The sequence below is a fragment of the Sus scrofa genome, chromosome 14 (assembly GCF_000003025.6).
Source record: "Sus scrofa isolate TJ Tabasco breed Duroc chromosome 14, Sscrofa11.1, whole genome shotgun sequence".
Lineage (NCBI taxonomy): Eukaryota > Metazoa > Chordata > Mammalia > Artiodactyla > Suidae > Sus > Sus scrofa.
Window position 1 is genome coordinate 50,527,259 of NC_010456.5, and position 24,051 is coordinate 50,551,309.

General features: G+C 47.0%; 1 protein-coding gene across 1 annotated transcript in view; it reads left to right on the forward strand.

The window, feature by feature from the left end:
• CRKL (CRK like proto-oncogene, adaptor protein) overlaps positions 1,692–24,051 on the forward strand; it is a 29,715-nt gene continuing 7,355 nt past the window's right edge. Inside the window, exons 1-2 of the mRNA XM_003132994.4 lie at positions 1,692–2,464; positions 13,824–14,289. Of these exons, the coding sequence (XP_003133042.1) occupies positions 2,154–2,464; positions 13,824–14,289 (777 nt within the window). The 5' untranslated portion in view covers positions 1,692–2,153. The remainder of the gene's footprint in view (positions 2,465–13,823; positions 14,290–24,051) is intronic.

Here is a 24,051-nt window from a genome sequence, read left to right on the forward strand (position 1 = left end):
AGTTTCCGGCAAAGGAGTGGATGACAATGAGGTAAAATCTGTCAGTGAAAAGTAGCTAGAAAATAAGATGGAGACTTTTCTCCCCACCTTCACCTGCCTATTGAGAGATCCACACACCTTTAGGTTTATGGAGGAAGCCTAGGGAGAGGCTAAGTAATAAAACCAAAAACTTGCATAGGCTCCCTGGTGGCCTAGTGGGTTAAGGATCTGGCATTGTGGTGGAGGTTCAATCTCCTACCCAGGAACTTCTGCATATAGCAGGTGCAGCAAAAAAAAAAAAAAAAAAAAAAAAAAAAAAAAAAGAATAAGAAAACATGTTATTCTGCTTTCTGCTTAATATGTGCAGGGGACTACTCCAAGCACTTTAATGTGTTATTAGCTCGTTTAACAATATATGAGGCTTGGAGTTCTTGTTGTGGCACAGTGGAAACGAATCCAACTAGTAACCAGTGAGGTTGTGGGTTTGATCCCTGGTCTCTGGCATTGCAGAGAGCTGTGGTGTAGGTAGCAGACATGGCTCGAATCCTGCATTGCTATGGCTGTAGCATAGGCTGGCAACTGTAGCTCCTATTCAACTCCTAGCCTGGGAACCTCCATATGCAGCCCTAAAAAGCAATAACAATAATAATAATAATAAATATGGCATGATGGTACCGACAGTGATCATTCTGAAATCAGAGAAACGATAAATAACTATGTTGTGTACCAGGAACTAATACAGTGTTGTATGTAAATTTCCAGGCAAGGGATTGAATCCCAGCCACAGTTGTGGCTGGATCCTTTAACTCATTGCCCCAGCTGGGGCTGGAACCCGCACCACTGCAGAGATCCAAGCCGCTGCAGTAGGATTCTTTAACCCACTGCGCAACTGCAGGAACTCCATTAATTTTTTTTCTATTTCTTTAATTCTGCACCTATATGTACGTTCAATAAACTTACTGTGACAATCATTTCAGTATGTAAATCAAAACATTATTCTTTGCATCTTAAACTTGTACGTGCTGTGTGCCGATTATAGCTCAATAAAACTGGAAGAAAATAAATATACTAGAAATGGAAATATATATATTTCCATATATATTTATAAATGTTTGACATGGAGCGATTCAGTCCAAGCCGAGCACACAGGAGAGCACCGGGACCTGAAAACCTGCTGAGTCACGAAGGCAGCGGACCAAGGCGCTGCCCGAGTTCACCCGGGAGCGGACACCACCCAGCCCCTACGGCGTGGGATGGGTTCACCCCGGCGCGAACGGCCCCGTGGGCCGGAGCACAGGGCTCTAGGTACAGGTTCGGACACGCCTTCCCCTCCTTCCAGCCCGGGGAATGCTCCCCGCAGCCATTCATTCCACCCGCGAGGTCGGCGCTGCGCTAGCCCCGCGGGGAAGGCGGTGGACCGAACCCCATCCAGGGCATGTGGCAGCAGCCCGAGGGGCGGCGGCTCCGCGACCCCTCCACTCAGCAGAAGCCCGCCCGCTTCGCTTTGTTCCCAGAGCGGGTCTCAGAGACGCCGCTCGTGCGCCGCCCCAGCCGCTTCCCGGCAGCTCCCCAGGCTGTCCAAGAAGAGTGCCCGGCGCGCGGGAACGCGCACGGGCGCCGCGCGCCCCGCCCGTATGCCTGCGCTCCCGATTGGCCGCTCCGCCTGACGTCACGGGGAGGGCCCCGGCGACCGCCGGGGGTTGGCCCTGCGCGTGCGCAGACCGGGAGCGCAGATCGGAGGGGGAGGTGGCCGGCCGCTTCTCCCGCGTCCGCCATTTTGTTGCTGTGGCTCTTGGGAGCGGGCTGGGTGAAGTGGCCCTGGCGGCGCGGCGCTGCGCTCCTGAGGGTCCTGTACTTGGCGTAGCCGCGGGTTAGGTGCGGAGCTTCGGGGGCGGAGGCCGGTGCGCGCCGGGTCAGGAGTGACCGGAGGCTCCCCAGGAGGCCTCCTCTGCCTTCGGCTTCGCCGCCGCGACCCGGGCTGGGCCCGCGCCTCCAAGCCGCTCCGTTGGTGAGGCGGCCGCGGGGCAGGCGGGCGGCGCGGAGGATGCTGCGGGCCCGCGGCCGGGAGGAAGGCCCGCGCTCGGCCCCGTAGGAGCGGGGAGCCAGAGGCCCGGCCGCCGCCGACTCGGGCGGAACGTCCAGCGCAGGCAGAACAGCCGCCCGTCCGCCGCACCATGTCCTCCGCCAGGTTCGACTCCTCAGACCGCTCGGCCTGGTATATGGGGCCCGTGTCTCGCCAGGAGGCGCAGACCCGGCTCCAGGGCCAGCGCCACGGAATGTTTCTGGTCCGCGATTCGTCCACCTGCCCCGGCGACTACGTGCTGTCGGTATCCGAGAACTCGCGGGTGTCCCACTACATCATCAACTCGCTGCCCAACCGCCGCTTCAAGATCGGGGACCAGGAGTTCGACCACCTGCCGGCCCTGCTGGAGTTCTACAAGATCCACTACCTGGACACCACCACCCTCATCGAGCCAGCGCCCAGGTACGCGGGCGGGGCGTGGTGTGGGTGGGCCCAGATCCCCGCCTTCTGAACCGCGTTGTTCTCCATAAGGCATTCCGAGCGGAAGGTAGTGTCAGCGTCTGGGTCGCTGCGGATAAGGGGGTGCATTTGAAATGTATTGAACTGTGGGTGCATCGTTAAAAATGGGCGCTTTTTGCGTCGTCTAAGTTTCATGGTAAAGCAGGATTTTGTTGTTTCTGAAACATTTTTTGGGACACAGACTGAAGATAGGCTTGGCGCCACCCGGCCCCCCCACAAGCGCGCGCCCGCGCGCGCACACACACCCACAAGTTGCACACCTTTCAAGGTCTTGTCTCTGAACTCCAGGTGAGGAACTCCTGGACTGCAGCCTTTGGAACACCACACGACAGATGAAAATGATTTACCATTTAGAAACAGTATCTTTAACTGAAATATTAACTGAAATATCAGAACTGTATCCTGGTGTTAATTTGAAATAAGCCTGGCACCTATTTTATAATACGTTAGTTAACAAAGATTTTGAAAGAGGGTGCATTGGCTTCAACGAGGACTTTTTTTTTTTTAATTAACAGCTTTTCCCCAAGTTGGACCATTAATAAACTAGAAATACATTTGGTTAAATCTCCAAGGAGGAATAAGGCTAAAATATTACTAAGGGAAATTTTTGAATGACACTCACCGTAATTATCTCCTAGTTGAATTTCAGTTGTACTTTTTTTTTTTTTTTTTTTTTTTTTTTGCCTCTTCTGTGGCGTATGTAAGTTACCTGGGCCAGGGATTGAACCAGAGCCACAGCAGTAAGCAGAGCAGCTGCAGTGACATTGCCAGACAGTGCCATAAGAGGACTCCCAGGTGTACTTTTTGTATTAGGTTTAATGATTAAGTATCTATTTTAAACTTAACCCAGAGTAACACTGAGCATCAGGTATCCTCTTTTTATATGATTGCTTGCCTTAGTGTTTTGTTAGAAGTTTCTTTTAAGTTATGCCAAATTTGGACTAAAGATATTGCTAGAATTTTAAAAGTAAAAAGTATTTCATTGCCTGGTTTGTTTCTTAAATATTTATTTGACAAGGACAAGGGACTTCCCGATGCAGCACACTGGTCACAGATCTGACTAGTATCCATGAGGATGTGGGTTCATCCTTGCTCAGTGGGTGGGGGATCTGGTGTTACCGTGAACTGTGGTGTAGGTCGAAGACAAGGCTCAGATCCCGCTTTTCTGTGGAATAGGTTGGCAGCTGAAGCTCCAATTCAACCCCTAGCCCAGTATTTTCCATATGCCATGGGTGTGGCCCTAAAAAGCTAGAGAGAAAAAAAAAAAAAACAAAGCGCTAATAGATTTTTAATGATGAGCTCTTTCTGACTTTATAGACTTGCTGACAAGATATTACTCTGAGCTTTAAACATTAAAAGCTGTTATAATTAATTAATGAGTACACACTGAATGCCTTAAGTGTTGTTTCTGTGGGATGGAGATAGAGAAGAAACAGAGCCTTGATGATATAATGACTGTAAGATTAACTGCTTAACTAAATGGGCTTTAAAAACTGGGAGAAAGTGATTATAAATCAGATACTGTATAACAAAGACCTAGATAGACACCAAGAGTCTCATTGGTGAAACCTCCAGGTCTCCAGTTGACTCTGGAGTCAACTTTTAGCCCAGTGTAATTCCAGGATCAGGGTTGGAGATCATCTTAGAACTCACTGTAAGGAGATTTTTAAATACGTTTAAGTAGGAGTTCCCACTGTGGCACAGTGGGTTAAAAGATCCAGCATTACCGAAGCTATGGCTTAGGTCATAGCTGTGGCTCAGTTTCAGTCCCTGCCCCAGGCACTTCATATGCCTTGAGTGCAGCCATTAAATAAATACGTTTAAGTAAATTACTTTCCTACTTTGTGAAGGTGGATTGTATCATTAATTTTAGTCATTTATTAAGCCCTGCTGTGTGCGAGGCATTGTGCTTGAGGTGACAGACACCATAATACAGCTGCTTTAAAAAGCATGAGTGGGGAGTTCCTGTCATGGCTCAGTGGTTAACCTGACTAATATCCATGAGGATGCAGGTTCGATCTCTGGCCTCACTCAGTGGGTTAAGGATCCAGTGTTGCCATGAGCTGTGGTGTAGGTCGCAGACATGGCTCAGACCTGATGTTGCTGTGGCTCTGGCATAGGCTGGCAGCTGTCCCTCCAATTGGACCCCTAGCCTAGAAACCTCTGTATGCCTCGGATGCATCCCTAAAAGACAAAAGATAAAAAAATTGAAAAAATAAAAAGCATGAGTGGCTGGCTCCACCCCCTTCCAGACCGAGAAAAATGAATGTGCCCCAGTGGCTTCGCACTTCCCACAGAAACAACCCCCAGATCTCGTTGTAACTTTCTGTGTGTGATGCCTGTCCTTACCTGTTCTCATCTTCCTCTGGTGCAGCCCCACTAGGCCACTCACTCCTTCGCTGCAGGCCATCCCTACACACCTGCTGTCACCTTCACTCAGGCTGGGGGCTCATCCCTGAGTGCTTCTCTTTACTCCTCGCCCCCTGAAATCCTCCTTGCAGTTCCAGGACCTTTCCCTGACTCCCTTCCCCCAGCATTGCTTGTTTCTTCTTTGTGCTCTCTGCCCTGGGCATTATGCTGTAATTTAGTTTTTCTTTTCCCTTGTATATCTGAGGGCTATCACAATGCTGGTTGAAATTAGCTCCTGACTGGGTTTACTTTGTTAGACTAAATCTGGATTGCCTTTCCCCAGCCTGAAATTCACAGATTTGCTTAGGTATGTTACCTACCACAGAGAATAGAGGCTGGGCAAGCCTTGATGCCATTTCACGCTCCAAACAGGATAAATTAAGTGGTCTAACTATTTAGGCATCAAAACTGAACTCTTAAGAGCTCCCTGGGGCTCAGCAGGTTAAGGATCTGGCCTTGTCACTGCTGTGATGCAGGTTCAATCCCTGACCCTTGAGTTTCCTCATGCCACAGGATATACATATATACGTATACATATATGTATATAAAGGAAAAGAGAGGAAAAAAAAAAAAACAACTGAGCTCTTGGAGCCAGGGTTTCATGCCACTTATCTAATAGTTCTTTTTTAGGGTTTGTTTTGTTTAGTGAAAGATCCCAACCGTATAACTTCCTCAGAATTTAAGAACTGGGGCTTGTTTTGTTCTAGTTTGTTTTTAATTTAAATGTTCCTTTTAATTAAATTTTATTTATGTATTTATTTTTTGGTCGCCCCGAGGCACATGGAGCTCCTGGGCCAGGGAACAGCTCTGAGCCGGAGCTGCAGCAACATCAGATCCTTAACCCACTGTGCCAGGCTGGGGCTCAAACCTGCATCCCAGTACTGGAGAGACGCTACTGATCCCCTTGTGCCACTGCAAGAACTCCATTAACTTTGAATATTTTATTTTATTTTGTCTTTTTGCCATTTCTTGGTCTGCTCCCACAGCATATGGAGGTTCCCAGGCTAGGGGCCAAATCGGAGCTGTAGCTGCCGGCCACAGCCACAGCCACACCAGATCTGAGCCATGTCTGCGACGTACACCACAGCTCATGGCAATGCCAGATCCTTAACCCATGGAGCGAGGCCAGGGATTGAACCCACAACCTCATGGTCACTAGTCAGACCCATCTCCGCTGTGCCATGGTGGGAACTCCAACTTTGAATGTTTTATTATTTATTTATTTATTTTGAATGTGAAGATGCAAAATAATGAAAATTTTATTTCCTTCCCAAATTAATATATACGTCCATTGAAATTTCTTTTTTTCTTAATGAATTTTATTACATTTATAGGTATACAACAATCATCACAACCAAATTTTATAGCATTTCCATCCCAAACCCTCTGTGTATCCCCCCCAACTTTGAATATTTTAATTTAAATATTATAAGAAAATTGTATCCCAGTGATAGGTACTGGGAAAGATGGGTGACAAGCATGCTTTCTGCATCATGAACTTTAGCTTTTAGTGGAGGAGACAGAATAGAGAAATAGATAAAATACTTAAAAGATTTGTAAATGCTCTGAAGGAAATAAACCTAGACTGAGAGAGTATAGTAGAAGGGACTTAGCTGAGGTGGTGTGGTCAAGTCAGAGGAAGCATGAAACTGCAATAGGGTAGAGAAGCTAGCTTAGGCTAAGGAGGGGGAGTTTTCAAAGGCAGAGGTCTGGAAGGAGGGTCTGGAGATAGGATGGTAAGTAAGGAAACTGGATTTTGTTGAAAGTGCCAGGGGTGCCATGGAAGGAGTTTGAAGCAAGGGGATTGACTGGGGGCACTTCCACAGTCCAGGTCAAAATGTTGATGACTGATGACCCAGGTTGTTGGTAGTAGAGACCTTACATGAGGCTAAGGTTGGAGATAAGTTGATGATGGGAGGGGGATGGTAGGGAAGAGAAAGGAAGAGATAGATGATTTGGTATATTTGTAGCTCTTTGTCTGCTAGATTTATATTAATTGCCTTTTGAGTTTGTGGTATTCATTCCTATCTTAGATTTTAGGGCTGCACTCCCAGCATGTGGTAATTCCCAGGCCAGGGGTGAATTGGAGCTGTAGCTGCTGGCCTACACCACAGCCACACCAGGTCGAAGCCAAGTTATGTATGTCGGACATACACCATAGCTCATGGTAACGCCGGATCCTTAACCCACTGAGTGAGGCCAGAGATTGAACTCATATCCTTATGGATACTAGTTGGGTTCCTTACCACTGAGCCACAATGGGAACTCCCCATCTTAGATTTTAAATTTAACCCCAAAGATATGTCAGTGGCGTTTGATTTTTGAATGGACTGTAAAGGATTCTCTTCACATGGGTGTAATTTTTATATAAAAAACTGTTTGAGGGAATTCCCTGTGCAGCAGGTTAAGAATCCAATGTTGTACTGCCCAGGTCACTGCTGTGGCTTGGGTTCAGTCCCTGGCCAGGGCACTTCCACATGCTGTGGGTATGGCCAAAAAAAAAAAAAAAAAAAACCACACATTTTAAAGATTGTATATTACGTTGTAGTTAGTAGTCAGATAAGCATTACTGTTTTTTTGTTTTTGTTTTAATAGAGGCTCTTCCCGGTTTAACAGCAGGATGTTTCAGGTAGCTATATGAGGAGAAAAATCATGAGAAATAAAAATTGGGAAACCAAGGAAAATTAACCCTTGGAGAAAAGCTTGCTTTTTATTCAGCAGACATTACACATTGCTGGTACTGAGGATATGGAACTAAGGTTGAGTCAACAGTCCCTGTCATGCTCTTGAGGTGCTTCCTGGTTACTGAGACTTTTGTAAAGTCCATGCCATCTGATACAGTCGAGTAGCTATGGGAAGACCCTAATGTGAGCACCCAGTCCAGAAGAGTCCCCTCACTCCTGTGAAGCAGGGACCAGAGGTTCCACCAGCAGCATGGCCATGCCTCTTCCCATCACCCCTGTCTAAATATTTAAGGAAACTTGGGTTTGGTCTTTTGTAATTAGGAGTAGGGGAGAAGGATTAACACTAATTTTGATTAGCATAGCATTCAGCACTGTGGATAAATCTTCTGAGTTTCTTCTTCAGCAATTTAAATCCCCTGAGTTCAATTTAGATAGGTGTGGAAGCTGGCCCAGTTGAGAATTGTGTTCCCATGGCATGTAAAGTACTGGTAGCCATTTGACTTGTGACTTTTCTCTTGTTTAAGACTCCAATTCAGAGAATTTTGTATTTAGGAAAGAATTTTCGGAGTTCCTGTCCTGGCTCAGTGGTTAACGAATCCGACTAGGAACCATGAGGTTGCAGGTTTGATCCTTGGCCTTGTTCAGTGGGTTAAGGATCCCGCGTTGCCATGGGCTGTGGTGTAGGTTGCAGACTCGGCTCAGATCCTGAATTGCTGTGGCTCTGGCGTAGGCCGGCAGCTACAGCTCTGATTCGACCCCTAGCCTGGGAACCTCCACATGCCACCGGAGTGGCCCAAGAAATGACAAAAAGACAAAAAAAAATTTTTTTTTCCTCTTGATCTGAACAGTTGGACATGGTTATTTCTAAGGTTCTTTCAGCTAAAATATTGGTTCTTTCTGGTAAGTAAAAGGAGGCAGTGCTTATTAGTGGGAGTTCAGATTATCCTAGAGTCATAACAAGTAAGGTGGGGCCACCAGGCATGTGGCAGCTAGTCTGGAAGGATGGCTAAGAGTGTGAGTTGAGCGATGGTGAGGTAAAGAGACTTGGACAGCAAGCCAGGTGGCACACAAGTTTTCCTTGTCTGCGTAAGCGGGATTTAGGGAATTTACTGAAGCTTTTGTGTTTTCAGAAGAAAGCACAAGGATAGAAACAAGAATGGGGAAAGCTTCCTTGTGTCTTTGGCATTTTAGTTTTAGCAGGAACTTGAATATGTTGAGGTCTACTCCATTCCAAAGCCCAAGACTAGACCCAAGTCATATAATGCGAGTAAACCATGGTCCTAGCCCTTGAGGAGCTCAGTATATTGAACTAGTTAAAACAGAATAGCATAGGAGTTTAAAAGCAGGGATGATAACCAAAGGGTCAGGCAGGGCTTGAAAGAGAAGGTGCTCTTTGAACTGATTCTTGAAGGATGAGAACAAGTTTATGAGTGGTGGCAATGCCTGTTGGGAGAGGCACAGGTGTGCTTGATGTGGGTGATAGGCGGCCCTCTGGCAAAGAAGAAGGATGATAGATGGGTAAAGGGCCACCTTTGCTCTCTGAGTGGGTGCCCTCTACAGGTTTTGTTTTGGTTTTTTGTGATGCCCCATTGCATATGGAGTTCCAGGGCCAGGGACCTACGCTTCATCTATGGCAACACTGGATCCTTTTAACCCACGGAGCTGGGCTGGGGATCAAACCTGCATCCTGGTGCTGCAGAGACACTGCCAATCCTGTTGTGCCACAGCAGAAACTCATACACTTTTTTAAGAAAAGAATTGTAATGGTCGTTTTCACTTGATAGAAACTGCTCTAGGAATTCCTGTCGTGGCTCAGTGGTTAACGAATCTGACTAGGAACCATGAAGTTGTGGGTTCCATCCCTGGCCTTGCTCAGTGGGTTAAGGATCCGGCGTTGCTGTGGCTGTGGCATAGGCCAGTGGCTACAGCTCTGATTAGACCCCTAGCCTGGGAACTTCCATGTGCTGCAGGAGAGGCCCTAGAAAAGGCAAAAAAACCAACAAAACAAAACAACTGCTCTGGTGTGGGGCTGGGTAGGGAGAGTCTAGAGTGTGAGGTTAGTTAAGGTCTGTTACTGGAGAAGCTAGGCTAAGATCAGTGTGCTGGGAATGTTAAGTGGAAAGTGACCACCTTGGAGTTCCCGTCGTGGCGCAGTGGTTAACGAATCCGACTAGGAACCATGAGGAACCATGAGGTTGCGGGTTCGGTCCCTGCCCTTGCTCAGTGGGTTAACGATCCGGCGTTGCCGTGAGCTGTGGTGTAGGTTGCAGATGCGGCTCGGATCCCTCGTTGCTGTGGCTCTGGCATAGGCTGGCAGCTACAGCTCCGATTCGACCCCTAGCCTGGGAAACTCCATATGCCTTGGGAGCGGCCCAAGAAATAGCAAAAAGACAAAAAAAAAAAAAAAAAAGAAAGTGACCACCTTCACTGGGCACTTGCCTGCAGGTCAGGGGAGAGGTGTGGCTTCAGGGACTTTTAAGTGGTGCTTCTGATGGAAAGGTGAGATGAAGGAGATGATTACTTTCAACAGGGAAGTTGGGGGGTGTCAACAATCTGATTGGGTTTGTTATTAAGAGAGTTGAGGTCTAAATATCCAGATTGGGGTCTAAGCCATGCCTCAGATGTAAATGCAAAGCTCTCCACTCCCCATTGTCTCAGAATCATGTATTCATCAAATTACATGTTAGTTCCTGCAGAGATGAGAGCAGGATGATGCCAGGTCAGACATACTTAACCTTTTGATTAGACTCCACTGCCCGAAGAAAACTGGGACAATTCATTTTTTTCTCAGGCATTCTGCAGTTTGTTCCTGGATCGGGGCTTGTGACTAGCACCCTAGCACACACAGCTTCCTAGGCCTCTAGTCTTTACTGATGTAGATAGAACCAGAACATGAAAACCAGTCTTCCGAAAACTCGTTCAGCTTTAAAGGGGGCTAGTCTGGCTTTTTGTGCATCACCCCCTTGCCCATCCTAACCCTGAGCAAACTCACCCCTTCCTGAGTGTTCCTGTCATGACATGATTCACACTTTGCTGTCCTTTGCCTGACAAGCTCTGTCACAACTAAGTTGTTGTCTTTTGAGAGAAGGAATTTGGTTTTAATTCATTGTTTGTTCCCCAAGTTCTTAGTACAAATAAGCCAGTGGATACCTGGGTAAATAGATTTCATTAGTGTTAATCCCCACTGAAGTGGTACTAGTGTTTCATGATCTGTGTTGTAGAGCTAACTGCTTTTAACTTTTAGTTATATAAACAGTAAAATAACCCTTGCCAGAGTCTGAGAAGGAACCTGTTGTGCTCTTAGTACATTATCTGAGATTTGTGTAATGTGACCCAAATTTTTCACAGAATCTTTGCAGCCCTTGGAGTGGGAACATGGGTACACTTTCTAGGGTATGGGGAAGAGGTGCTAACTATGGTGAATGGTTCACACATGGCGTTAATTCTCATATACCCACAAGACTCAGGGATTATCCCCTAGGCTGATCTGCTGAGAGGCTAGGAGAGGACTCTAGAGCCAGACTGCCTGGGTGCAAACTAGAGCCCTGCTTGGCTTCACATCTGGGGAGTGGAAAGCATTTTACCTCCCAGGACAGCTGGGACAAGTCAGTAATTTAACTGATGGAGCCTGGCTGATGTAGGCATAAGTGTCAGCTCTTTTTTTTTTTTTTTTTTTTTTACCGCTGCTGCTCCCATCTGTACTAGATGTGCTGACATTGGGCATTTTCCTCTTAGTTGTCAGGTGGTTAATAGGTAAGGTCTTTCAGGTTTTAAATCAAGCTCCTCATCACCAAGGTATTCTGACTACTGTGTAGCTAGTCATTTACACTAAAAAGATGTACATTTTGCCAAATTACAAAGACTGCCTTTTGGAGAGGGTAGTATGGCAATATGTCCCAAGGGCAGTGAAAACATTCCTGTTCTTTAATCTGGGAATCTCAGGTTTACAAAAATAAAGTACAGGGGAAACGTGCTCAAAAGAGTGCTTGACAGTGATGATTAAATAATAGGGAGGAAGAAAACCATCCAGAAACACAGGGATGCTGCATTTGAGGCAGGCTCACGCAGTGAAGCAAGAACAGTGACTTGGGGAAACAGAAAAACTGCCCCAGGTACAGGAAGCTAGAAAGTGGCTGGACAAGAGGGAAGGAGAACTGGAGGAACTGTTTTCTCTTTTGTTTTGTATTTTGTTTTGCTGAATGTTTTAACATGGTGACACTTTTTAAAAAGGAAACTTTTTTTTTCTTTAATAAAATGCTTTAAGGTAGGAGATAACGTTAATACGAAGTAACTTTGGAGTTCCCATCCTGGCGCAGCGGAAATGAATCTGACTAGCATCCTTGAGGATGCAGGTTCGATTCCCTGGTCTTGGGTGAGTTAAGGAACCGGCTTGCTGTGAGCTGTGATGTAGGTTGCAGATGTAGCTCGGATCTGGCGTTCCTGTGGCTGTGGTATAGGCTGGCAGCTGCAGCTCCAATTTGACCCCTAGCCAGGGAACCTCCATATGCCATGAGTGCAACCCTAAAAAGACAATAAATATATACATTTTTTTATATAGAGAGAGTAACTTTTTAGGTCATTTACTGTGTGGAGGAAAGAAAGAGAATGGGTATGATCTGATGGAATATAAACCACTGTGGTCGGTGGTTAATCAGGCAAATGACCTACCCCAGCATTCTCTTCCAGGCTGTTCTAGAACTGGGCTCTGATGAGGTTCTGCTGCAGGCATCGCCCCCCAAAGAGGTGAAGCCTAGGGTTGTTACTCTAATGCAGATTTTGTGCTCCAAAGAAGTTTTGGTCGGGGATGCTGATGGCAAAATAGTTTTCTCCAAAACTTCACTATTTGGAGTTCCTGCTGTGACGCAGTGGGTTCAGCAGTGTCTTGAGAGCACTGGGATGCAGGATTGACCCCTGGCCCAGCATCTCCATATGCTGTGGGGCAGCCAAAGCAGGGGAAAAAAAAAAGACTTGGAAGTTCTCGTCTTGGCACAGCAGAAAAGAATCTGACTAGGAACTATGAGGTTGTGAGTTCGATTCCTGGCCTTGCTCAGTGGGCTGAGGATCTGGTGTTGCTGTGAGCTGTGGTGTGGGTGGCAGACACGGCTCATATCTGATGTTGCTGTGGCTGTGGTGTAGGCCAGCAGCTGTAGCTCCGATTGGACCCCTAGCTTGGGAACCTCCATATGCCTTGGGTGCAGGCCCTGAAAAAAAAGGGGGGGGACTTTATGTATTCGTAGCTTTTCAGAATATTTTTTAGGTGTTGGGGTGTTGTTTTTGTAACTGACGCTGGGCATTCGTTCCACATCGGCAAGGGTAACTCACAGTGGGTCTCAGCAAGGATTGTGGTGCTTGGGAAGACCTCTCACCTAAGAGCTTTTCATTGAAAACCTGTTTTCATTTTGAGGCTCAGCTGATGATTCCTGTACAAGACGCAATATGGATTATTATTTTTTTTTGTTTAATTATAATGCAGATATATACTCCCTTTTCTGGTCGTTGTATTTTGAGTGTCACGGAGGCCTTCGTCATCTTCTCTCTGAGTGTTCAGGGAAGTGTGCAGGATGCACACCATAGATTAGGACTAGGAGGAAGAGTGTGGTAGTTGTGACAGGGGCCTACGGAAGGTAGCAGCTGAACTCACTGCAAATTTAAAAGTAAATTCTAAAAAAATAAAAGTAAATTTGGACCAGGTGTTTGTATGTGTATACAGAAGGTTCGTATAAAACAGTGTTATTGTGAGGGTGGAGGGTATACTATGCACCTGATGTGATTTTATTTTAAAATTTAAAAAAAATTTTATTTTTAATTTTTGTCTTTTTAAGGCCACACCCGTGGCATATGGAGGTTCCCAGGCTAGGGGTCCAATTGGAGCTGCAGCCGACAGCCTGCGCCATAGCTCATCACAACACTGGATCCTTAACCCACTGAAGCAAGACCAGGGATTGAACCCTTGTCCTCATGGGTACTAGTCAGGTTCATTAACCACTGAGCCATGACAGGAACTCCCTGATGTGATTTTAAAAGGCATTTTCAGGATACTAATTTCTGCATTACAAACTACAGAAAATCAGAGTGTGGCAGAACCTGGCTAATTTCTGAGGATGTGGAGGGGAATATAGTTCATTACAGAGTTAAATGGTTTGTTAAAAGTCTGACAAGCACTGGCATGGAAGGTTTTTCTCTTAGAGCACTTTTCTTTCTCTCTGAAGGTATCCAAGCCCACCAGTGGGCTCTGTGTCCGCACCCAACCTGCCCACAGCGGAAGAAAATCTGGAATATGTACGGACTCTCTATGATTTTCCTGGGAATGATGCCGAAGACCTGCCCTTTAAAAAGGGTGAGATCTTGGTGATAATAGAGAAGCCAGAAGAACAGTGGTGGAGTGCCCGGAACAAGGAGGGCCGGGTCGGGATGATCCCTGTCCCTTACGTGGAGAAGCTCGTGAGGTCCTCACCACTTGGAAAGCATGGGAATAGGAATTCCAACAGTTACGGAATCCCAGAACCTGCTCACGCGTACGCTCAGCCTCAGACCACAGCTCCTCTGCCTGCCGTTCCCAGTACTCCTGGGGTGACGGTCAACCCTCTGCCATCCACGCAGAATGGACCTGTCTTTGCAAAAGCAATCCAGAAAAGAGTGCCCTGTGCGTATGACAAGACCGCCTTGGCATTAGAGGTAAAATCTACTAAGGGTGGTTTTTGGGTCCTTTGACACTCAGTTTTCGTTTTCATTTTAATTTTGTTTCTGCAAAATCATGACTACTCATTTAAGGTTAAATTCATGGCGATAGGAGAATTGGGTGATTTTTGAGGACCCACTCGGTTCTTCCTCCTTCCCTAGCCCTTGTTTCTTCCAAGTCAGCCACCCTGCTGTTTTCTGCTCCCAGACCCTCAGGTTCAGTCTCAGAGTAGTTGGGTTTTTTTCCAATAAGGAAAAGTAATGATTAAGAAAGACCCATGACCTAAGGGAGGAAATCAACATACAGATTGACACATGGCCATGTGTACATTTCCATATTTTTAACATTCTGATCAGTTAAGGAGAAACATGAATGTCATCAAATTCCTCTTCACTTAGGCAAAGGATTTTTTTTTTTTTTTTTTTTTTTTTTTTTGCCTTTTCTAGGGCTGTTTCCATGGCATGTGGAGGTTCCCAGGCTAGGTGTCAAATCAGAGCTGTAGCCACCAGCCTACACCACAGCTACAGCAACACCAGATCCAAGCCGCGTCTGCGACGTACACCATAGCTCACAGCAACGCTGGATCCTTAACCCACTGAGCAAGGCCAGGGATCGAACCCGCAACCTCATGGTTCCTAGTCAGATTTGTTAATCACTGTGCCACGACGGGAACTCCGGCAAAGGATAATTTTTAAATGTCTCAGACCTTATTTGAGATTTTGTAAATCACATAGCATGAAATAGAACTTGAACATTTTAATCACCAAATCATGTTCTTCTAACTAACAGGAGTTGCCTTTTACGAAGCGGGGTCAGGGGAGGGTTGGCTCTCGCAGGGCTTAGTATGTCACTGTGGCTTGCCTAAACACAAGTCCTGAAGCCAGTGTTGATGAACTTCCGGGAAAGGGATATTAATTGCAGAAGGTAAAGTTTTGGTAAGACATCTGATAAGCCCCACAGTGACCCTGTATGAGCACAAGCCCCATGGTGGGCCTGGAGACAGAGGATCTGAAAAAAAGAATAGATTTTTTTTTTCTTTTTAGGGCTGAACTGCTGCATATGGAAGTTCCTGGACTAGGGGTTGAAGGTTGAATTGGAGTTGCAGCTACCTGCCAGTGCCATAGCCACAGCAATGTGGAATCTAAGCCACAGCTCACTGCAGTGCCGGATCCGTAACCCACTGAGTGAGACCAGGGATCAAGATACCTGCTTCTTCCTGGATACTCATTGGGTTCATTGCCACTGATCCACAACAGGAACTCCTGAAAAATAGATTTTTAAAATTCATATTTTTAGAGGAATACTCCCATATATTTCTTCTGTTATTTTTGCTGATGTATAAAATACATAAAGCAAGGCGGGCCCTAAATATTATTGTGTTAGAATATGGGATTGGTGTCACAATTCCTAGTTCTTTCATTCATGATAACTTATGAAAATATTTTGTGAACCACACAATGCAATGCAGATATCATTATTACAGGATGACAGTTGTATGCTCTTCCTTAGTAGCACACATAGCCTCTATGCTGGAGAGACTGATGTTTTGTTATCACCTCTCCTCTGTGCTCACCCTGAGGACAGGGCACAGAGAGGTGGGGGCAGCTTGGTCCCAGCAGAAGGGTGACGTGACGGGGCTGCCCTCAGACGAAAAGTTAGCTGTAATTTTCTTTTTTTTCTTTTCTTTTTTGTCTTTTGTCCTTTTAGGGCTGCACCAGTGGCAAATGGAGGTTCCCAGGCTAGGGGTCTAATCAGAGCTATAGCCGCCAGCCTACGCCACAGCCATAGCAGTGCCAGATCTGAGCCATGTCTGCGACGTACACCACAGCTCATGGCAGCGCTGGATCCTTAACCCACTGAGTGAGGCCAGGGATCGAACCTGCAACCTCATGGTTCCTAGTTGGATTCGTTTCCGCTGAGCCACGATGGGAACTCCAATTTTTTGTCACTGGATCCCCAGGGTTTTTTTGGACCAAGAGTTATATCCAAGTGACCTACACCTGCAGGCTTGTTTCAGAGCCTCTGATTACTTCTCCTATTCGTGTTGGCTTGGAGGAAAGAGCGTTGAGGCCTGTGGCAGGAGCCAGGTCTGGGGAGGCCCTTCCCAGTGGAAGGACAGTAAAGGAACCAGGGCAGTCTCCCTTGGCAGATGGAGGCCATCTGGCTTTCTTATCCCCACGCAGACCTGCTCCTGCATGGCTGCCCACCAGAGCACCCCAGAGTAACTTGGGATGCTCTGGGCTCTAAATACCTTCCAGTTTGCTGAGTGGTTTCAGCCTTTGGGGGCATTTCCAAGTCTGTAGTCTCTTCATGGGTGAGTTGGTGTGACTCCCTGACTCTTGGGGTCCAGGCTCCCAGTCCAAATTCCAGACCTGGAGTTCCCATCATGGCTGGGAACCTGACAAATATCCATGAGGACGAACCTGACAAGTATCCATGAGGACACGGGTTCGATTCCTGGCCTTGCTTGGTGGGTTAACCATCTGGCGTTGCTGTGAGCTGTGGTATAGGTCACAGATGTGGCTCAGATCCAGTGTTGGCTGTGGCTGTGGCATAGGCCAGCAGCTATAGCTCCAAATTCCCACCCCTAGCCGGGAACTTCCATATGCTGAGGGTGTGGCCCTAAAAAAAAGAATTCCAAGTCCCATAAAGGAAGTCAAGAAGTAGATGTTTACCTGAGCCAGGGTTTAAAGCCTCACTCCCCTTAGGATGCCTGCCTGTCCACCTGTGTTAGAAACTCACATTGCCTGTTTACTCCTTGACGTGTGTGCACAGGGGGTTGTAGAAGGGATCACTTAGTGCCTGTGGGTAGGTACTAGGTGGGTGCCTTAGGGGGACAGAAGCCTGGTTAATCGAGTCTATTTTGAGATAACCCATATACTTGGCCATTACACAGCTCTTCTAGTCTCGGCCCTAGAAATAGGTCTCCCCACTTGAGCCTCCTCATGACATCAGCCCAGCCATGCAAGCCTCATGAAAGGCCTGCTTTAGGTGATTGGCCAAGAGGGTGTGGGTGGACCCAAGAAATATACCTTTACCAAATTCCACTTAATGATATTTCTGATTTTATGTGTTTAAGTGAGACTTTTGACTATGCCGTAAGTATTTCTGTGAATTATGTTCTAAAACTGGTGCCTGTCTGATCCTATTAAAAACAACTCTCTTGAGACACTTGCAATTAGGTTACCAGGAAAAGTATTAAAATTGAAGAGATAAGTAGGACAAAATGTGCTGATAATCAGTGAGGCTTCATTACTCCCCATGAGACAGTGTTACAGAGACGGGTGGTCCAGGTGAACTTGATTGTCAGAATTAGTTCAGACCTTTTTTCTTTTTGGTCTTTTAGGCCCACACCCGTGACATATGTTAGTTCCTGGGCTAGGGGTCAAATTGGAACTACAGCTGCTGGCCTTCGTCACAACAACATAGGATCCAAGCCACATCTGCCACCTACACTATAGCTCATGGCAAGCCGGATCCTTAACCCACCAAGTGGAGCCAGGGATCAGACCTGCGTCCTCATGGATATTAGTCAAATTCGTTGCCACTGAGCCACAGCAGGAACTCCCAGTTCAGAATCTTCCCCCCCCCCCCCCCCGCCAGGAATCTTGGTTTTTGAAAGAACATTCCTGCATTTTTAATTTTTTTTTTTTTTTGCATTTTTAATTTTTTTTTTTTGCTTTTCAGGGCCATACCTGAAGCATAGGGAAGTTCCCAGGCTAGGGGTCTAATTGGAGCTACAGCTGCCAGCCCATGCTACAGCCACAGCAATGCCAGATCCGAGCGGAGACTGCAACCAACACCCACAGCTCACAGCAATGCCAGATCCTTAACCCACAGAGCGAGGCCAAGGGTGGAACCCACAACCTCATGGTTCCTAGTCAGACTTGTTTCTGCTGCACCATGGCAGGAATTCCTCAAGAGATATTTTATTATTTTTGTCTTTTTGCCATTTTTAGGGCCGCTCCCATGGCATATGGAGGTTCCCAGGCTAGGGGTCTAATCGGAGCCGTAGCTGCTGGCCTACGCCAGAGCCACAGCAACGCAGGATCCGAGCCTCGTCTGCAACCTACTCTACAGCTCACTTGTCAGTTGGATTTGTTAACCGCTGAGCCACAATGGGAACTCCTCAAGAGATATTTTAAAATCAGTCTTTGGGAGTTCCTGTTGTGGCGTAGTGGAAATGAATCCTACTAGGAACCATGAGGTTGCACGTTTGATCCCTGGCCTTGCTCAGTGGGTTAAGGATCTGGCGTTGCTGTGAGTTGTGGTGTAGGTTGCAGACAAGGCTCATATCCCACGTTGCTGTGGCTGTGGCACAGGCCGGCAGCTATAGCCCCGATTTGACCCCTAGCCTGGGAACCTCCATGTGCTTCAGATGCAGCCCTAAAAAGCAAAAAATGATAAATAAAATTAGTCTTTGATTAGACACTCTGCTCTCTTGCTCACCTTTTTTCCAGAAGTGAATTGATTCTTGGGGTTTGGTTTGAAAGGGAACCCTCAGTGCTTGTGCAAGGTGAATTAGGGCAGGGTGTCCCCTCCCCATTCCTGGCACGCAGCAGAACTCTCCTGTGCCCTGGTGGAGTGGAGCTGGAAGGGCTCCTGGGAAGCAGGTCACATCTTAGGAGAACATTCTCAGGTGGAGGGTTGTGGGGGGTTTCAACCTTCCCAAAGGTAGATTGGCAGAAGAGAATGGTGCAGGAGTGCTGGTGTCATTACCGAACACCATGTGCTCCAGATGTGTCCTTTGACACAGTGGAGATCACAGGCCTGCATTCAGATCCCAGCTGTTTCTGGTGTGATCTTGGGCACATTTCTTAAATTCTCTGAGTCTGAAAGGCAGCCTGGCTCTGCAAGTTGATGTACATCTCTTCATTATTTATCTGTTCGTGTAACCAACCTGTGAGTGGTGCCGTGTAGGGTCCTGCCACCAAGGAGCTCCCCACCTGGTGCAAGATTAGAGGCAGAAACCAGCAGTGTGGTGAGTGATCTGATAACACAGAATCAGCTGGAGTGTGGGTAGGTGCTGATCTGGGAAGGCTACCTGCAGGAGGGGTCACCCTTGAAAGGAGTTTTGAAGGATAAATAAAAAGGGAAGAGCTTGCGTGAACAGGACTGCACTCCATGCCGCTGCAGGCTGGTGGGAGTGCTAGATCTGTTGGGCAGAGGGCAAGAGCATGGGAAGTGAGCCATTACCATGTCACCAAAGGGCTCAGCTGAGGGGATTAACACTTTTCTTTCACCAAGGCTTGCCAGAGATGCCCACAAACTGGCACTCACCTTCTTAAGGACTCTCATCAGGGCTCCTGAGCCCCTCCTTCACCCTCTGTGCTTGACCTTGTGTCACTTGTCCTTAATGGCATATAGTATTAGGAATTCTGTACCTAAGGTAACATTTTTTTCTTCTAGCATATCATATTCTCATTGGGTTGTGAATTAGAGATTACTCTTAAAGGGGTTTTGTTCCTCTTTCTTAATATGTAAATTGGGTGAGAATACCATGAAATCCTGGCCCTAGTGTGGTTCAGACAAGGTCTGTCCTAGCCTTGTCGCTGTGCTGACCTCAGGGTTCTGTATATGGTAATGGCTGTTGTGTAAGAACTGTCAGTGAGGGGCTTCACAGTGTTTTAGTCCTCACAGCTGCCCCATTTTACTCACTTAGAACTTGAGTCTTCTGTAATTTATTGACAGCCTCACAGTTGGCATGTGGCAGAGCTGGGACTCAGCCCACAGTCTGTCTTTCAATAGCTTTATTGAGATATAAATCACATATCATGCAATTTACCCACTTAAAGTGTACAACTCAGTGGTTTTTGGCATGTTATTCATTTTTTAAATTGTGATGAAACATGTATAAGAAATTTTTCAGTGTACAATTCAGTGGCATTAATTGCATTCACGGTGTTGTGCAACCATCACCACTATTTCTAAAACTTTTTCATCACCCCAAATAGAAACTAACCATTAAGTAGGAACTCCCCACTGCCCCTCCTCTGAGGCCCTGGTGACTTCTAGTCTTCTTTTCTACCTGGGTACATTTGCTTGTTCAAGACACCTCATGTAAATGGAACCACACAGCATTTGTCCTTTGGATTGGGCTTAGCATGATCCTTCAAGGTTCATCTTTGTTGTAATGTGTACCTTCGTTCTTTTTATGGCCAAGTAAAATTCTTTTTTATGGATATACCACACTTTGTTTATCCATTCTTTGCGGGAGCAAGGGGGGCGGACTGTGCCTGCAGCATATAAAAATTCCTGGGCCAGGAATCAAACCCAAGCCACAGAAGTGACAATGACAGAGTTCCCATTGTGGCTCAGCAGTAATAAATCCGACTAGTATCCTTGAGAACACAGGTTCAATCCCTGGCCCTGCTCAGTGGGTTAAGGATCTGATGTTCCTGTGGCTATGGTGTAGACTGGCAGCTGTAGCTCTGATTCAACCCCTAGTCTGGGAACTTCCATATGCTGTAAGTATAGCCCTAAAAAGACAAAAAAAAAAAAAAAAAAAAGAAAGAAAGAAAAAGTGGCAATGCCAGATCCTTAACTTGCTGTACCACAAGGGAACTCCTGGAATTGCATTCTTAATTGCTCTTTACTGGAGTAGAGAAACACAGCTGCTATTGTGTGTTGATCTTATACCCGTAACTTCTGTTGTGTTTGATTAGCTCTAATAACTTTCTTCTGGAATCTTCCTATCTATAGGATCATGTCGTCTGCAAATGGAGATGATTTTACTTCTTCCTTTCCATTGCCCATATTCTCTTGCATCACAGGATTCCTTCAACCCCTGACTCATCCTAAAATAAAATCCCTTTATTCTCATAAGAAAAAAAATTTTTTTTTCTGCCTTTTTACCATTTCTTGAGCCGCTCCTGCGGCATATGGAGGTTCCCAGGCTGGGGTCGAATTGGAGCTGTAGCCGCTGGCCTACACCAGAGCCACAGCAACTCGGGATCCGAGCCACATCTGCAACCTACACCACAGCTCATGGTAACGCCAGATCCTTAACCCACTGGAGCAAGGCCAGGGATCGAACCTGAAACCTCATGGTTCCTAGTCAGATTTGTTAACCACTGCACCACGACGGGAACTCACTTTTTTTATTATTATTACTATTTTTAGAAATGTTAATCAGTAAATGGCCCTCTTGAACTAACTTCTGCCTGAAGGACAATGGAAATTTTAAAGAAAAGACAGGTCTTCAGAAATAAAACTAATGAGTAGCACCTAGTCATAAGTCAGGGTGTGTGAGACCACCTGCTTGCAACTCAGAGTGTGTGGACAGGGAGGGGTGATTCAGGTGCAGTGCACCAAGCACACATGAGTGGTGTAAAACGAGACAGAGGGCCTGGGTAGCTCCACGAGCTGGCTGCTCATTCTGTCTGGGTCCTTCCAGGGCCTGGTACTGAATACTTGGCATGTTTTAAATGAGTGAACAAGTGAAAGCCGTAGATGGCAGGGTGAAAACTGCCTGATAGGGTTTTGCTTTGTTTTATATCTTTTTTTTTTTTTCAATTTTTTGCTTTTTAGGGCTGCACCCGCGGCATATGGAGGTTCCCAGGCTATGGGTCTAATCGGAGCTACAGCTGCCAGCCTATGCCACAGCCACAGCAACTCCAGATCCAAACCTGTATGCGACCTACACCACAGCTCGCGGCAACGCCGGATCCTGGACCCACTGAGCAAGGCTGCGTATTAGACCTGAATCCTTATGGATACTAGTCGGATTCGTTTCCACTGCACCACAACGGGAACTCCCTGTTTTATATCTTTCTTTGAGCTATGGACCCCTTTGATAAACTGGTGAAAGCTGTAGAATCTCTCTCCAGAGAAACAGCATACATTAATGCATTTACGTTCAATCCTGCGTATGCTTTCAGGATGTTCTTGAGACCATATGTCACTCATGTTGGGACTTGTGATTCCTCTGAGACTTGTTTTCGCTTCTAATCTTAGTTTACATGCCCTGGGAGAGTGCAGTCTCAGAACAACAGTTTTGAGAGGAGAGACAGCTGCTGTGGCCGCCAGTGCCTGAGCCCTCCCAGGCCTGGGCTGCTCTTTGAATCAGGTGCCAGGAGACACGCAGTAGAGTTTCCAGGGCTGCTGTTCAGTCAGGGCGGGTGGGGCTCCAGGAGGCCATCTCCAGCCTCAGGAAATGTCCCCATCCGTTTAAGTCTTCCTTCTCCTGTCACCCCCATTGCACACAGGAGGCCTGGGCATGCCTGGCCTGAGCATTGAGTGCCCCCTGCTGTAATGGAGCTTCTTGTCACAGTGAGGGTTATCGTAAAGGCCAGTTAGTAGAGAACAGTGTATAAGGGATGTGGTCTCAGGTACTGGTTGGGTCACCTGCATCTTCCAGGGTTTGGGGAGTTCTTGAACCAGGTTAATATCCAGCAACTTTCAGACTGACCTGCCTTCCGGAGTGAGCGCTGCTTTGGGCTCAGACCTTGAGGGGCCCTGTACTAGCCACAGAGAGGAGCAGCACAGTGACTTTGAAGCCATCAGCTGGCTATTGGAAGGGCCCGAGCCCAGGTGCTCTTCAGCACAGCAGGGTAAGGAGCCAGTCTGCACCTGGGCCTGTCACCGTGGGCGGCAGGCAGTGTGCTGGAACCAAGGTGTCCTCTGTGGAAAGGGCCCTGGCTCTGAGGGGTAACGGACTATGTTTCAATGTGTGAGAACTCCTGCAAGGCCCAAGGGAGACATTAGTGGTCAGGTGAGCTGTCAGAAGTTTTCTGAGTGGTACCTGATCACTCTGCTGCTTAGGGTCCCTTGGTCCATGTAGTTGTCCTCACCCCTGTGCTCTGCAGCACTGAACCAGTACTGCTTCTCTGCCACTAACTGCTCTTTGCATCGTTTTTTGATCTCTTTGAACTGATTAGGTAGGTTCATGCAGTGAGTATCCTGTAAAGATCCTCAGAGTCAGGGGTTAATTGGTAGGCATGAGGGTTGAATGTTCTGGCAGTGTCCAGCATTGACCTGCCTTCTGCAACCTCCCTTTGTCTTCCTCAGCTGCCTCCCCCAGTTTCCAGGCCTGTCCCTCACCTCCTTTCTCTCTAATATGACAGCTTTCCCATCCCCTTGACTTAACTGACAGGGTGAAAACCCACTTTAGTATAGTACTTCTCTATGCTGGTTCCAGTTCTTCCTGGAATTCGGCCAGCGTGCGGTGAGCAGCGGGGTGGGGGCATGATTCCAGGGATGGAAGGTGGGTTCTTTTCAGTTATCCCCATTCCAATAACAGCCACCATTGTTTTCCCCCTCATCTTTTTAGGGCCGCACCCGTGGCATATGGAGGTTCCCAGGCTAGGGATTCAGTCAGAGCTGTAGCTGCCAGCCTACACCATAGCCACAGCAACGCGGGATCTGAGCTGTGTCTGCGACTTATATCACAGCTCACGGCAACTCCGGGTCCTCAACCCACTGAGCGAGGCCAGGGATCGAACCTGCATCTTCGTGGATGCTAGTCAGATTCAGGAACTCCAACAGCCACCATTTACATATGGGTGTGCTGGTTAACAATCCCATTCAGTTTAATTATTGCAAGAATTACTTCCTTTAATTATTGCAAGAATCTTTCAAAGTCAAAGGAAACTGAGACTTGGGCAACTTGAGTAGTTTGTCACAGTTATGTAGCCACTAAAAGTGGCAGAACCAGGACTCTTGTCAGCCCTTCCCCACTCCAAAGGTCATAGCATGAATCACCACAGGCCCCACCTTAACACCTGCTTTAAGCAGACAGGCGAGATTGCTCACATCCT